Source organism: Canis lupus, chromosome 20 (genome assembly GCF_003254725.2).
Source record: "Canis lupus dingo isolate Sandy chromosome 20, ASM325472v2, whole genome shotgun sequence".
Lineage (NCBI taxonomy): Eukaryota > Metazoa > Chordata > Mammalia > Carnivora > Canidae > Canis > Canis lupus.
The window spans coordinates 41,587,534-41,604,235 of NC_064262.1; the positions used below are offsets into that span (position 1 = coordinate 41,587,534).

Here is a 16,702-nt window from a genome sequence, read left to right on the forward strand (position 1 = left end):
TCATGAATATTCAGTAAATTTTAACAAAAAGAATTGTCCTGTGCAGCTGATACCCAGAAGCTCCCACTATCCTATCTCCTTTCCTCCAGAGGGCAACAACTATCCTGGTTGGGCTGGTTTTGGGTTTTTTTTTGTTTGTTTGTTTGTTTGTTTTTTCTTGTTTTTTGTAAGATTTTATTTTTTTATTCATGAGAGACAGAGGCAGAGATACAGGCAGAGGGAGAAGCAGGCTCCATGCAGGGAACCTGATGTGGGACTTGATCCCGGGACTTCAAGATCACGTCCTGGGCCGAAAGCAGGTGCTAAACCGCTGAGCCACCCAGGACCCCCTAGTTGGGCTGGTTTTGAATGTTGTCTAGAGGAAATCACACAGTGATTACTCTGAGTTTTTTTTACTCAACACTTGGTATGTAAGATACATCCACGTTATTGTCGGTGGTTGCAGGTTTATTCCTCTTGTTTGCTGTGTGTGGTCTATTGTGGAGCTCTACCCCAGTTTATTAGTCTGTTCTCCTGTTGATGGACGTTTGATTAGTTTCCAGGTTTTGGTTTCGTTTTAGTAAGTGCTACTATGAACATATGTGAGCACATGTCTTGGAGCACACACAACAGAAATGTATGCCTATGTCTATCAAAGTATCTATAATGGGTCATAGGATATGCATATGTTTACATTAGTAGATGCTGCCAAGATTGTCCCAGAATGGTCATACAGATCTATATGCTTGCAATGTTCGAGCATTCTAGCAGCTCAAGGTAACCTTTTTCATAATTGCCCCATTTGTGGGGGTGCTTTGAAGTTCACATGTAAAATTAAATCCAATAGAAAAGCTGCTTGTTAGCAGGTGAATCTTGGGTACCATATTCTGGCAATCAGCTTAAAGGGATCTTTCAAAGCAGGACAGGTGAGGAAATGGATAGGATTTTAGGTGAAGTTCAACCTCAGTCTCTGGTTTACTCTGGGTGTCAGTTAAGAACTTTGCGTTTGGTCCTTCCACCTATTATTTCCTAAGTTCTAGAAAAGTATATAGGACACTTCATTTATGTTAGGAGCTGAGGATAATTATCCAGGTCATTTGGCTAGCTTTTGGTATTTGGCCAGAATTTATGGTGAATGAAGGAAGGGGGGGAAGTCAGCCTCTGAAAAGTCAGCAAGGTTGGGGAGTTGGCTAGAAGGTCAAGACAAATTTATCACTGAGCAGTTAATATATCCAGCTCTCTGATTTAGAGTTAGTATAATTACATAGATCTATCCCATGTAATCTTTTCTCCACAAAACTGTCCATCAGTTAGTGGGAGAGCCCATTAAAATAGAGGCTCAATGTCATGAAATCTGCCAGGTTGTCAGATATGTGGGCCTGGGCCCCAGAATGGCTGGTATAAACCAACACTAGTATATATTCTGTTTAGTTTGCACCTCCACAGCTTTCCTCTTCTACCACCCCTTAATTCATTCCGATACTTAAATTTTTGTATAGAGAATACTGTCTTTATGCTGTTCTCACTTATTCTCCTAGGCTCTTCTTATTTGGGCTTCTAACCTGGGAACTCCAGCTTTGCGTAGGTTTGGTTTTATTCCTGTCTCTGACAGAGTGTCCCAGCTTGGTCTGTTCACTACCAAACAGAAAGGCAAAGGATGTACAGTAGTGATATGTTTCTTGTGTATGGTGAGCAAATGGACACTGGAGGTAGCTATAGCCCTTAGGTTTTGCTAATCTTGATAAAGTACACACCACTGCATTTTATATTTTCATTTAAATTGGAAGACTGTGATTTCATTAAGTGATTTCTAGATTACTCATTTTCTAGTCCTCCCTGTAAAACTACCATTCCAGATGGCACAAGGTGAACAGTCGTGAGCATATGCATATATCCTTTAACCATGCCCTGGGCTATAGTATCCATGACAGCACGTGGGGAAGCAAGGAGAGTGGCCTGGTGTGGCTGCCTCTTCCTGAGGTGCTCTTGGTAGTGCTGCTCACCTGAGCCGAGAAGACACCTCTGATTCCTGGAGGTCTTCTTTCATGTCAGTCCTCCGAAGAGCCTCAGCCCATTCTTAACAGGAACATAACCGGTAAGTGAGTTGAGTCAAAAGGAAATGACACGGGCAGCCCCGGGTGGCTCAGCGGTTTAGTGCCGCCTCTAGCCCAGGATGTGATCCTGCAGACCCGGGATCAAGTTCCATGTCGGGCTCCCTACATGGAGCCTGCTTCTCCCTCTGCCTGTGTCTCTGCCTCTCTCTCTCTCTGTGTGTCTCTCATGAATAAATAAATAAAATCTTAAAAAAAAAAAAAAAAAGGAAATGACAGAAATCTACTATGTGAGTCCAGCGAAGCTCTGCCCTCCGCTGGGCATTTAGAGTAAAGGAGGCACTCTGGAGTTGTCATGGATCTGGAACGAGCTGCCTGCCTTGGGGAAGCCTCTCAGTGAAAACCAAAAGGAAAAGGACATGTTGGCTTCTGTACCTTTATAGTTTCCTTGTGGTTAATAGTAAAATTTTTAGAAGTACTGAAACAAACAAAATAGGAATTGATCTGAATTGATGAGAATTTGGACGTGGTAGAGATGATTTTTTATTTTTTATTTTTTTATTTATCTGAGAGAGAGAACATGAGCGAGGTGGAGTGGGGGCAGAGGGAAAAGGAAAGCAGACTCCGCGACAAGGAGCCCAACATGGTGTCGGGCCCAGGACCCCAGGACCATGACCTGAGCTGAAGGCAGACACTTAAACAACTGAGCCACCCAGGTGTTCGCTCCACAGAGATGATGTTTTAATGATAAAACTAGAATTAGTAAAATGTTGGTTGTTTAAGGAAATTTCAACCAAGACATTAGTCACTTGGCTTTTAAGCCCCCAAGTTAAACCCACTTACACAACTCTACCCGTGGGAAACCGTGCTTCCAGACAGTAATCCCTTCCCAGCCCACCCCCTGGACTCACAGCCCTACACCAAAAAGGGAAAAGCCAAGTTTTTATTATCTGCTGTGCCTTTGGTCCTGCTTGCATCATGTGATAACAAGGCTGTTGAACCACTTTCCGGAGTAGCAGGTTACCCTCACAAAGAGAACAGTGAGGGCCCAGTCTCCAACAAAGAGAGTCTGTCGCGGGCGCCCCCCGGAAGCCACTGCGGGAGGAGCAGTCCCCGAGGAGCCTGGGCTTCCCCTCACTTGGCCCTGATTGTGTTATTTCCGTTCTCCAGGGCACTCAGCCAGAGGATGTGCTGTGGACGGTTAGAAAAGGAGCGATGAAATGTGCTCAAGATTGGAAATTCACAAGCTCCCTTTCCTAGTTCCATGTTCTTTTCCCACCTGCCTCTCCCATCCCAAATAATAAAAATCCTTAAATATTCCACCAGGCGTGATGGGCGGAATGCTTTAGGGAAAGATCTAATAAACCTGAGAGAGTGTGAGGGATTTTTCCACTAGGCTAAACCTAATTTTAGCAAACCTTTCCATTTTTCAGGCCTCAGATGCCTGCTGGGTTGTTTTTTTTTTTTTTTTTTTTTTTTTTTTTTTTTTTTTTTTAAAAAGCTTGTATGTAGGTCAAACTCCCACCAGTTTTTGCTTTGATGCTACAGTTTTGAAGCCATGTTTCATCTCTCTCTCCCTCTCTCACCTCCCTTTCTACCAGGGAAGGAGATACCTGTTTTTTTAATTTTTATTTTTATATTTTTTACCGGCAGAACATAGAGATACATCCTTTAGTTTGTTTGGTAAGGTCTGCACCTGTGGCTTTCTTCATGTTTAGTAAGAGATCATGGCAGGGCGTTCAGACATTGTCATCCTTATTAAAGTGGCGAGACCTTTGTCAGACACTAGAAAAAGCACAGGAATGTTTAGGTTTGAAATGGACAGAGTTTGCATTATGAGAAATTAATTATCTTCTCCCCAGCCCTCTTAAATTCTGCCCCATTTCAAATTTGATCCTTAGAAATGAGCTCTTAGAAGGAGAAAACTGCTCCTTCAAGGCAAGGTGGTGTAGGTATTAAGGAAAAGAGAATGAGCCTCAGGGCAGACAGACCCGGGTTTGAACCTCAACTCAGTCTCTACTCCTTGGGAACTCAGGCCAAATTACCCAGTCCCTTGAGACTTTGTTTCCTTATCTTGAAACTGGATTCTTCCTGTCTCACAATCTGCCCAACAACCTAGAGGATTCAATGAAATAACTCACTGCCTGGCAAATGGCAGGCCCTGACTCAGAATGATATCCTGTCTCCTTGTTATCTGTTCCCTAAATCCACTGCCCTAGATACTCAGCACTGTGAGTCGTATAGGGTGTGATAGCAGTCACCTCTGGGTGGCATGGGAACATCACCCACTCTTAGTACTCCTTGCTTTCCTGAGAAGTGTTTGCCTGTACAAAGTCCCATAACCAGAAGTAAATTGTTTTTTCTCTAGCTCCTCCTTTTTGCTGCTACCTCTCCTAAGGAGTCACTGTTCTCTTGTATACTGTACACATATGTCCCAGTGGTTTTATTGTCCTGTTATGACAGGAAGGTGGGAACACTTTGGATTTCAAAAGGCTTTGGAATTTATAGCGAGAAAAAGAAGTTTTGTGCAGCCCTTGTACTTATAGCCTTGGAAAACCCTAAAGCTGCCCTATCACAGCTTGTTGCCATCAAGATATAGGGAAATAGGTAAACAGGCCACTGCTACTGAGCACGTAGCTTTGGAAATGGCCCCACTGGGCCTTCCAGCAAGAGCCTTCAGGCTTAGCCCGGTGCCTTTTGGATAGGCATCACTTCATGGGTCTCTGTCAATCTGCAGCTAATTCTGTTTGCCAGAATATTTCTTGAATAGTTTATTTCCCCACTGGAACTCCCCCACGCTAAGCTGCTGGTCAAAGAATTGTTTCTCAAGCTGGATGTGAGTCAAAGAATTGACCCATCCGTTTAGTGGCAATAGGGTTTGCACTACCATCTGTGGACTCCCTCCTCCAGACCCTTATCCACAGGGTTCACTGTGGTTACAAGCACCACCTCTGGAACCAAGGTACTCAATCAGATCTAGGCCTTCCTGTTTACACTTTATGACATTGGCAAGTTACTTCCCCTGTCTCCTCTTCACAAACTTGGTGACTTAAAACAACCAACGTGTTTTCTCAGTTCTGGGAGCTAGAAGTTCATTATCTAGCAAGACTTGCTGTCTTCCGGGGTTCTAGGGGATCTTCTGTTCCTTGCTTCTTCCAGCTTCTGATGACTAGTGGCATTCCTAGGCTTATGGTCATGTGTCTCTTTTTTTTTTTTTTTTAAGATTTTATTTATTTATTCATAGAGAATAAGAGAGAGAGGCAGAGACACCGGCAGAGGGAGAAGCAGGCACCATGCTGAGAGGGCCTGATATGGGACTTGATCCAGGGTCTCCAGGATCACGCCCTGGGCTGCAGGCGACACTAAACTGCTGCACCACTGGGGCTGCCCGGTCATGTGTCTCTTAAAAAGGACACTTGTCATTGGATTTAGGGCCCACCAAAATAATCCAGGATGATTTCCTCATCTTAAGGTCCTGAAATTAATGACATCTACAAAGACCCTTTTTCCATATGGTTGCATTTACAGGTTCCAGGTATTAGAACATGTATTACGGGGGATCCCTGGGTGGCGCAGTGATTTAGCGCCTGCCTTTGGCCCAGGGCGTGATCCTGGAGACCTGGGATCGAATCCCACGTCGGGCTCCCGGTGCATGGAGCCTGCTTCTCCCTCTGCCTATGTCTCTGCCTCTCTCTCTCTGTGCGACTATCATAAATAAATTTTAAAAAAATAAATAAAGAAAGAACATGTATTACGTATCTGTTGCGGGGTTGCAGGCGGTAGGTCACCATCCAGCCCACTGCAGGGTGCCATAATGTTTGTTAAATTAAAAAATTACTTACTTCAGGGGCACCTGGGTAGCTTAGTTAAGTGTCCAGCTCTTGGTTTTGGCTCAGGACATGGGATTAAGCCCCGCATGGAGCTGCTTGAAAATGCTCTCCCTCTGCCCCACTCCTACTCATATGTGAGTGCTCACTCCCCATACCCCACTCCCCCAACAGATCTTTTTTAAAACATTACTGCAGAAAGCAGAGTAATCTTATAACTGATACAGGAAAGAGGAAAACAGGGTGGCTGGAACTAAAGTATATACTTTAATTTTTTGTTTTTGTTTTAAGATTTATTTGAGAGAGTGCAAGCAGGGGAGAGACAGAGAGAGAGGGAAAGAGAGTTTTAAGCAGACTCTGCTGATCTGGGGCCCAACACAGGGCTCAATTTTGTGACCCTATATGACCACCTGAACCAAAACTTGAGTTGGACACTCAGCAGACTGTACTACTCGGGCACTTTTTTTTTTTTTTTTAATGCTAGCTATTATTTTAAATCATTTCACAGTGAACTGTTTAATTTGAGCACAGAATGTGGTACAAAGAGAACTGGATTTAGAGTCAGAAGACTTGGATCTGATACTTCTTAGAAATTCTGTGACTATAAGAAGTCCTTTAACTTTTCTGAGCTTCTGTTTTCTCTCTATAAAATGAAAATACTTGCTCTCATAGCATGTTGGAGGAGCCAGTGATGTAATAAGGCACTATAATAAACAATTTCCCTGATAATACAGAAAGCCATAGGGTAGGAGTGGGGCAGATAATCTAGTTTCACTCTGTATAGTATCTAGAAACCTAGGCTCTGGGCATCCTCAGTGACTTGCCCAAGAACATTGCATCTTGGCTGGTGTGAAGTGGAAGTAAGATGACGCTGTTTAACTAAACAGTCTGGTTAGTTCATCTGTACTTTCCCTGTTGAGGATGATACTATGATGGTCACTGATAGGGGTGCCCACTGCTGAGCCAGGAGTTACAGCAACCCACACCTTGCTTTTCACGTCAGAGCATAAACCTCTTTCTTACTGCTAAAAATGAGAAGCAGTTGGGACTGCATGGCTGTGTGTCATTCCACTTATGTGAGCACACACTTGATGTGCTCTTCTGTCTTCCTTCCTTCCCAGTACTCATTCCTGGCCTGTTTGTTTGTTTGTTTGTAAAGGCATGCTTTACTACTCTCTTCAGTTTTCTGGAGAGAGATCTGAGAAGGGCTGGCAAAATATTCTTCCTCACTTTCTCAAGTCCTCTTGTCTAGACTGAACTTGGAAGAAGGAGGCAGTATGCACCACCCCAGTAGACATGGGCTGTATTGGCTGGTCCGAGTGCGTGATTTCCATTGACTGGTCCTGTGTCTTCCATTCCTAAAGCAGGTGTCCTTGTCCATCATTTCCACTTCATCCTCACTGTGCTCTGCGTGTCATATTCTTTCTCCTTCCTGCTGCATAGTTGTTCTCTGCCTTGCTCTCTCACCCATTCTTAGGCTGCCTGTGGGGTGCTGCCCCTCACCCGTCAGCTCCCACTTCTGTCTACTCAGGCTGCCCTCATGTAGCCCCTGCTTCTCTTCAGAAGCTCTCTGCCTCTGCTCTAGGCTCCAGCTCCTCTGCATCTCTTTTTCAAGCTCTCCATCACACAGGCCATCAGTCCCACATTCCTTCCTTCTCTAGAACCTTTCACCAAGCCCCCAACCTCATTCTGCGTGTCGGGCTCATCCAGCCCTACTGCTGTAGGCACACTGTGGATTATGTGGCTTTTACTTGAGCATGCTTTTTTGAACCTTTTTGAGCTTCTTGCTCCTCAGGAAATGCAGGTGACAGATAACCAGGTGATGCAGGTACCTACCTCTGAGAGTGGTGAGTATGAAGATGCCACAAGAAGTGGTAGCTCTGAGGAATAACGGGAGTGACACTTGTATTATTTTCTGATTTCTTAACTCAGGTGGGGCCTTGTGCTTAGGATAGTCTGCTGCTGTCGTGTCTCTAACCCCCTTCTTCACTCTGATGCACATCATCTAAAATCCTAAGTCGTCTACAAGCTTATCTCAATTGACTGGAAGGTTTCAGGTTTTTGGCTTGCTCCTCCTGTGGTTTTCCCTTGATGTGCCTGCCATGCTGTACATCTGTGGGAGGAATGATGTATAACATACTTGATAGATAGTTGTTCCTTTAATCCCCTTGTCATTCCCTAGGTTGATAGACTTCACTACTGCCTGTATGTGTCCTAGCACTGTGGCACAGGCACCCAACAGCTTCTGGCTTTGGTGGTCAGTTGGTGTAAGAGTGGGTGGCTGTGTTAGCCCAGCAGTGAGTCCAGTACTTGCTCTTGCATTCTCTGAAGCAGTTTGACCAAGCTGTCCTCTAGTGGATGGATCTTGGGGACTCCTCTGCTGGGTTCTCCCATGATTGCATTATAGAGCACAGAAAGGTGGGCCTGAGGTCCCCAGACTTGCTGTCCTATTTATTCTGAGGTAAAATGTTGATATATTTTGCTTTATAAAAATTGCCCCTGAAAGGCAGTAGACCACCTCTTCCCCAAACTTTTGAACTTGTGGAGTTCTTTTTCACTAAAACCCCCCAGTAGTGAAGGGCCTGGGTCAGGAAACAGACACGGGCAATAGATGGTGTGAGGCTTGAAACTTTATGTGTCTCCCTTAAGACAGGCCTTTTTCTAACAATGACAGAGAATTCCCCTTAAGTTGTCTCCAGTACTTCTTTATATGTTGTAATTGACTGGTAACTATCAGTCCCATCTCCCAAATTTTCCAAGATTGGACCTAAAGCATTCTTTCTTCCAGCTGTCTCAGAACTATGTCTAGAAACATATTTAGTTTCATACAACTGACCTTTACAGAGATACTGAAATCCCTAGATTAAAAAAATAATAACGAAACACCATAGATTCTTTCCTTATTCTGTAGAGAGTATAATTTGCTGAGGGTGGAGAAGAGAGAGAGAAAAAGGAAGCACATGCATACGTTTCAGCCTAGATCTGTACCCATTAAAATATTCTCCTTTGGATGTAGTTCTTGAAAACCAAGCCCAGCAGCCAAACCACTGAGTTTTAAGAACTAAGAAATATTCATATCTGAAGTAGGATTGGCAAACTACAACCTGTGGGCCAACTTTGGCCCATCTCCTGTTTTTGTATGGACTGTAGGCTAAGAATGGTTTTTACAATTTAAATGGTTGGGGGAAACTCAAAAGAAGAATGCTTATATCTCATGAGGATTATGCAAAATTCACATTTATAGAGTCCATAAATAAAGATTTATTGGGGGATGCCTGGATGGCTCAGTGGTTGAGCATCTGCCTTCAGCTCAGGGCATGGTCTCAGAGTTCTGGGATCAAGTCCCACATATGGCTTCCCTCAAGGAGCCTGCTTCTCCCTTTGCCTGTGTCTCTGCCTCTCTCTCTGTGTATTTCATGAATAAATAAATAAATAAAATCTCAGGACACCTGGGTGGCTCAGTGGTTGGGCGTCTGCCTTCGGCTTAGGGCATGATCCCAGGATCCAGGATCAAGTCCCACATCAGGCTCCCTGCATGGATCCTGCTTCTCCCCATGCCTGTGTCTCTCATAAATGGATAAATCTATCTATTTATCTGTCTATCATCTTTATAAATAAATAAATAATCAATCTTATATAAATAAAAATTAAGATTTATTGGGACACAGTCTCACATATTTGTTATCTGTGACACCTGTATGTCATCTGTGACTGCCTTCATGCTACAGTGACAAAGTTGAATAGCTGTGACAGAGACCATATGTTCTGCAAGGTCCAAATATTTACTGTCTGGCTCTACAGAGAAAGTTTGCTAAAAATCCTAAAGGCTCAGTGTGAAACTGTAGTCGGGAGGTATTTTACTGTTCTTGTGTCTAGTCTCTCCTCTCATTAATCTCAAACCAACAGGAAGAGATGAAGGGGTTGTCCATTTTTCTTGCTCTGCCCCCTACCCCCCACCAGCCACCATCTCTGTGCTTCTCCAGGGCCAGTGCTTCATGGTGGGGGTTAGGAGAGACTTTTATTTCAACAGGACTTGGAAATCCGATTAGGATTCCTTTATAATGTTGATTTCACAGTTGTGACCAATACCCTTTCTTGCCTACTACACCCCCACCCACCCACCCCCGTGTGAAGCTCAGACTTAACTTAGCTGCTATCATCAGAGTGCACACTAACTTGCTGTAAAGATCCTCTCCATCCCCTGTGGTCAGTGCTTGGCATTTTGTGTCCTCAGGAAGATGTATAACAATCCACTATCCACCCAAAGTAACCAAAACAAATGTTTTCTTTTAGGGTGCTCTTGTAGTTGCTTCTTACAGCTACCTGCCTATACCAGGGTTTAGGGTATTCTTTGACTCCATAGACTGCCCCATTATCCTTCTTCCTCCAAAAAAAAAAATGAAAATCTGGACATAGAGATTATTACAGATTATGGCTCTGTTGGTATTTCAAATCCTTCAGAGGGTTAGGTATTTGTATTTAGCAGTCTTGAGCATTGAATTGATCTCTTTCTTCCTAGTACACTTACCATAATACTTTAAATCTCCTTCCACAGGTCAGATGCCAGGTCCAGGTTCCATGATCCCTGGGCAACCCATTCCAGGCCGCATGATTCCCACTGTTGCAGCCAACATCCACCCCCCTGGGAGTGGCCCAGCCGCTCCTGGTATGCCTCCAATGCCAGGAAACATCTTAGGACCCCGGGTACCACTCACGGCACCTAATGGCATGTGTAAGTAGCATGGTGGGGGGAAACATTATCCTTGTATCTCTCTGGGTGGGCTGGAGACAAGAGATGGGGCTTTGTTCTCTAGATTTATAGTTTGGCAGGTCCATGGACAGTGCAGCCTGTGACAGTAGGTTCTAGAAGATCGGTTTGTGATTAGGGCTCTGCAGCACCCCTGAAGAGCAGGTGCACAGATGATGACTGCAAATACTTACAGTTGTTTGGCCTCGTGTGCAATAACCATTATGTTGTGTACTCTCAACACTGAGGTCTGTGGGGAGGCCAGAAAGACATTCCTCACCCACTCCTGTTTAAGCCCGTCTATCTTGAATCTTGGTAGATACACACAGCTGCTGGTTGTTTTCCTATAGGAGCTTGTTATGGACACAGGGTTCAAAAGTGGAGGGTGCAGAGAAGGAAATAATTGGTTTAAGGCAGAAATAACAAGTTTCTTGTAGCTACTCTGGGATATTGGTAGTAGCGACTTAGTAGAAGCAGTATTGAGGGGTTATGTTGAAAAGGAAGTGGAGGTCCTAGCAGGCTCTGTGGAGAAGGCACAAGTGCTACTGAGCCGTGTCTATCTGACAGTATGTGTGAAGCCAGGTCTTTCCTCCAGTACACCCCTTGGTCTTTCCCAATCATAGCCTCCAGAGGCCTACTTCAGAAGCTCTGCCCTGCCCTTTACTCCTGTAGATCTTCTCAGAATGATCCCAAAATGCAAGTATTCCAAATGCATCTGTGATCCTGATTCATTTACAGGTTCATGTATGTGCCAAGGAGTTAGCTTCTATCACAGAACAGAGAGCTAGGACTCAAGAATTCCTGGTCTCCAGGGGCTTTAGTTGGGAAAACAAGAAATGAACAAGTAGATGTTACTATATAGGATTTACAAGGTATGTGAGACTCTGAAGTGCTTTGCATACACTGTAGCACTCTGGGAGACTTCCCAGAGCCAGGAGGCGGCTGTCTGCACACAGGCATATCTCATTTCTCTTTGGACCCTAGGGGCTAGAACAGTGCAGGTGCATGGAAGAGACAGCAGTATAGCTGGGTGTAGAAAAACATGATCTCCCTTGAGTCATTGCTTAGCGATTGAAGTCTAGCAGATACTTCTTTTCCTTGGCAAGAGAACACTTAACCTCGCTGCCTTCCAGGCAGTATGCAAACATGCTAGCCTGCCAAGAGGGTTGACCAGTTTGCCATCCCTTGCAGAAACAGTATCCTTGGTCTTTAGCACTGTCCAGGATTTCATCCTGAAGGGCACTTGGAGCAGCACCTTGAGACTACAGAGGGTTTGAGTTTCAGGTGCTCTCTTCCCCCACTTCCTGCCACAAATGAGTGTTTCCAGGATTCTGAGCCGCTGACTTGGCTCTCAGATCCCAGGTAGGCCTCATTGGGTGAGGTGGTTCCCCTCTTCCAGCCTGAGATTCCTTCGCTGGAAAGGGAAGGGATTAGATCAGTGGGCTTCAGAATGCTTTTAAGAGCTTTAGTAGTTGGATGGAAATCTCCTGGGGGGAAGGTTGGGTGAACTGATTGGTAAGCAAGGCCGTACTTAAATTGTTTCATATGTTTTCATTTCTGACAAAATCAGAAGGTTTAAAGAACCCTGGATTAAATAATCTCTAGGGTTCCTCTATACATTAAGCAGCTAAAGTGGAAATAGGAAAGAGCCCCAGACACTCATACTAATTGTTCCCTTCAGGACCTGACCTAGTTTTGGCCAAAAATCCAAGGACTGCAGTTCAGGAGCTGTGGGGCCTCCCAGGACTGTCCAGCTTGTCAGCAGCTGCCTCGAGTGAAGCTCTCTGACCCTGGTGGAGACACTTAATCCGCAAGAAGTTATTGATAATCTGTTTTGTGCCCACCTAGGCCAGGCACTGTGAGAGAAAGAAGACACAGAACTTGCCCAGGAAGGAGCTTTATCATTTAACTGAAGAAATAAAATTAGAACCATTAAAATGCAATAAAATCAAAATATAATTAAGTTCTGAAAAGGTCTGGAGTGATTCTTGGAAGGGCTGGGCCTCGAAGGAGGTTGGGACAGATTCAGACACCTCAGCATGTGAGCCGAGACCCGGAGGTACGCGTGGACCTGATCCGGATGGCCCCCCGCGGTAGCGGCAGTGCCTCAGAGGCTGCGTTTATTGCCTGCCATAAAGAAAATGCCTTCCTATATCACTTTTCTCTGAATGGGCTCTCTCCCAAGCCCTTGTTTCCAGCAATGACAAGTCCCTCTTGGATGTGTTTGCAGATGCCCCTCCGCCGCAGCAGCAGCAGCCGCCACCACCACCACCGCCTGCAGATGGAGTCCCTCCGCCTCCTGCTCCAGGCCCTCCAGCGTCGGCGGCCCCCTAGCCTGGAAGACGGGGACAGCGTCCACACCCAGCGCCGCCAGCTGCCGGGCAGATGATGAGACTTGAGTTCCTCAGCTTCCTTGGGTTTCTTTTAGGATTTTTCTTCTCGCGGCCCCAAGCACGCATCCCATATTTCCCTGTTCCTCTTGCCAACCCCTCTCCGTGCTCCCACACCTCTTGTGTTAGGTCCTCTGCCGGCCTGCCGGGAGGCGGGGAGCCTGCAGTGACAGTGCGCCCTGGTCATCCTAATGGTAACCTGCGTCCCCCCCCCCCCCCATCCTGGTGTGGGGTATACTGACAGTTTCTCTGCAGGTCCTATCAACATTCGAATTTTATGTCTATTGTTTTTGCTCTCCTGCAGTTTTTGGCTTTGTCTTATGCTTATGTGGATAATGCTTTATAATCATTATGTTTTCTTTTTTCTTTTGTCATTGTTGCTTTAAATGGGAGCATCCTAAGTTCATAGGAACCAAAAAATGGTGATGGGCAGAGGGAATAGCCAGAGGGGACAAACCTAAAGGCATTATAAGTGACCTTATTTCTGCTAATCTGAGCTAAGATTGGTGCTGATGGTGAAGTTGCATGAGACTTTTGCCCCACATAGACACACCAAAATTCAAAGAGATGGGGACGGGACCCCACTGATTTTATTCCTGGTGAGGAATGTGAGGACCTCCACCCTGTGTGGCAGAACACGCCCCTTTAGTCCCCGGTAGGGGTATGCACAAGCATTAGAGCAGACCCACTCCTTCCCCAGGCCCACCGATTCTGGCTTTCTATGCAGGTGCTTCGTTGGATTAGGAGTGGGGCTTGGGGGAGGCATTCCTTTGTTCCCTAGACTAGCCAGGAACATTTTAAGAGCCTATGGCAATGACTACCCAGTGAGTCTAGTCCACTAGTCACTGCTTTGTATTCATTCTTTGCCCCGCCTTTAAAAAAAAAAAAAAAAAAACTCTAAAACGGAAAAAAAAAAAGTGAGTAGATAGTGCTAAACATTTTAGCTCATGGAAGTTGGTTAGGATTGGCTGGGGGTTCAAGTCCCCAAACTACCTCTTGCAGTCCAGGGTGAGTGGGGTTTAGTGAAGCGGTACTTTAGGTTTGGGATGGGATTGGAGAAGTGGGGCAGGATCAAGGGCCTCTCGTACCTTCTCTCTTCCCTTCCTGAGATCTCACATTCCATCTGTCGCAAGGTTATCAGGAAGATTCTGGGGGCACCAAGGAACTCAGTTGGCAATCAGAGCATCATGCTTTGAACTTTGGGGTACTCAGACTGGGAGATCAGAATGCCATTCCAGATGAGGAGCCACAAAAATGCCTTAACTTGAGCTCATTTCTACCCCTGCTGATGAATGACTTGAGAATTCTTGGTTTTCTCTTCTTGTCCTTCCTCCGTCCCCTCTATCCTTCCATGGATGGGGGACGGCTGTGTTTGGTGGAGCTTGATTTCCAAAGTACCTGGCCTCTTCACATCACATTTTCAAGTGGCAGTTTCATTATTTAGAATGCAAAGGAACACCTTTTGGATATCTTTTTCTATATATTCTGTAAAGCTTTACATAAGAGAGGGTATAGGGAGGTGTTTGTAAAACACCTCAGTTCTTTTTTCCTTAGTATCAGAAAGCAAAAAATAAATAAATAAAACCACAATTAAGATTTGCCTTTCAAACCCTCAGGTGTTGCCTCTACCCAGGTGGCCCTGGTCACCATCAGAATACTGGAGCCAAGGAGACCTTGTTCCGTGTGTGTGTGTGTGTGTGTTCTGGACTCTTGGAGTGGAAATGAGCTTGTTCCTGCTGGAGTTTAGTTCCAATGCATTTGCCTCCAGAAAGATCCCAGTGCCTTTTGACAATGGCCAGGGTTTTCCCTCTTTCCTGCCAGTCTTTCCCAAAGGAAACGCATTCCAAATACTTATCTTTTCCACTGGGGTCTTAGAAAGAAAATGGAATTCTGGTTCATACTGTGGTCCCTTGTAACCTCAGGTCTTTAACGTGATCACTTTCAAATTTAAAAGATCCAGGTGGAAATATTTTTACTATGCTGGTAACAATTCTACAGAATACCTGAATTCTTAACACTGTTATGTTTCAATATAAGTGGTGACTTTTTCTTTTCATGTCTTTGATCTGGTTTCGTTCCTGTAATACAGCCACCCAATTTGGGGGGGGTGGGGGGAATAATACGTGGTTTTTGTACAAATCTGTTTCTCAGTGTGTTGTTATTTTGGAGAAACGAAGGGAGGGAGTTTTGGGAGATGGAGGAAATTGGATCAAGAAGACCTAATCTCCCTCTTTTTCATCGAATAAATGGAACATTTCTGGATTCTAGTCCCATTCTCTGCATTCACACACCAGTCTCTTCATGTGTCCTCTGAAGAGCCTAAATATTCAGCCACATCTGGTCCTAGTCAGCAGTGAGTTCAGGGATTCAGGGCTTCCTGACTGACCACCTTCATGATACTTAGGAGCATACAGTTAAATGTGCCTTGGCCAAAGTGAAGAAGGGAGTGTGACCAATATCCTGGCACCCCCAAGAGAAGAATGGGTAGTTTTGTTTGGCAGGCTAGAGAATGTTTGGCAGGATGCAGTATAGACCGCCCCAATTTGGAGGCAGGCCTTGAGGTTGGTTGGTTCTATAAACCTTTATTTTAAGGACAACCTTTGAGCATCCACAGGTGTAAACCCTGTGCAGAAAACAGGAAGAAACCATTGCTTTCAAGATGCTTATGATCCCAGCAAAGCAAAAGAAGTGGATTCTGGGCAGAGAGGTGAACGTTTGGCTCCTCACAGAAGTGTGCTGGGTGGGTTGTGCTTTGTTTTCTGAGCTCTAGTAAAGGGTGCTGGGACAGGCAGGGTCTCCCAGAGTTCCTGTACTTCCCAAGGGTGAGGAAGGTGAACCCTTGACCCAATCCGACCAAAGACTGGTTTATAAACTTGAGTGCAAGTTCTTTGCAAAGCATAACAGGACATGTATAATCAGCCAGTCTTTCACAGGTTCTCAGATCTTTACTGTGGAGTGGTTCCCCCACATGTGATCTAGGATAGTAGTTCTACAACCTCAGTCCAGATCAGGGTCACCTAAAGGATTGTTCATGTCCAAGTTGCTGAGCCCCACCCTCAGAATGTATTCAGTCTGAAATACTGTGTTGTATGGTTTTTGAGAGAGTTGGGCAGCAGGAGAGAGTCTCAGATAGGCTCCATGTTGAGCATGGAGCTGCATGTGGGCTCAATCTCATCACCCTGAGATATGACCTAAGCCAAAATCAAGAGTCAGAGGCTTAACCGACTGAGCCACTCAGGCACCCCTTAAATTCTGTATTTCTGATAGATTTCTAGGGGGGACCCTGATGCACCTAGTCAGGGGACCATCCTTTGAGAACCACTAGTTAGGAACGTTGTGTGGTAGAGCAAGATCTATGGTTCCTGACCGTTCATACAGTAAACATTTGAGGCTATTACATGCCAGGCATTGGACCTTGCATGCAGTGAAGTCATAATTATGAATAAGGTAAGCAAGACCCTTATGCTCCAGGCCACTTACATTCTTGAGGAGTGAGGGGGAATTCAAGACCATAGTTAATAAATATTATCTTAGATTGTGCCAAGTGTTCATGAAGAAAAAGAAATGGTGTAATCAATAGTTTTCTGGGGGGTAATGTAAATAGTCTGCAAATTGGATGTGTTTACGTGATTTCTGTTCTGGGTGTGGTAACCTGAGGGTTCCCCTTCATTCCAGGAGAACCTCATCTGAATAATCAGAGCATCCTTT

At 45.0% G+C, this 16,702-nt stretch overlaps 1 protein-coding gene across 6 annotated transcripts in view; it reads left to right on the top strand.

The window, feature by feature from the left end:
- Positions 1-15,256, top strand: part of SMARCC1 (SWI/SNF related, matrix associated, actin dependent regulator of chromatin subfamily c member 1) — a 172,170-nt gene extending 156,914 nt beyond the window's left edge. For 4 of the 6 annotated variants that reach the window (XM_035703279.2, XM_049098009.1, XM_049098010.1 and 1 more), the window contains 2 exons: positions 10,413-10,589; positions 12,835-15,256. In XM_035703279.2, coding sequence (XP_035559172.1) covers positions 10,413-10,589; positions 12,835-12,938 — 281 coding nt within the window. In that variant the 3' untranslated portion in view covers positions 12,939-15,256. Of the gene's footprint in view, positions 1-10,412; positions 10,590-12,285; positions 12,578-12,834 lie in introns of those variants that run through there. The other 2 variants (XM_049098011.1, XM_049098012.1) reach the window with 1 other exon arrangement.
- The last annotated feature ends 1,446 nt before the right edge of the window (positions 15,257-16,702 follow it).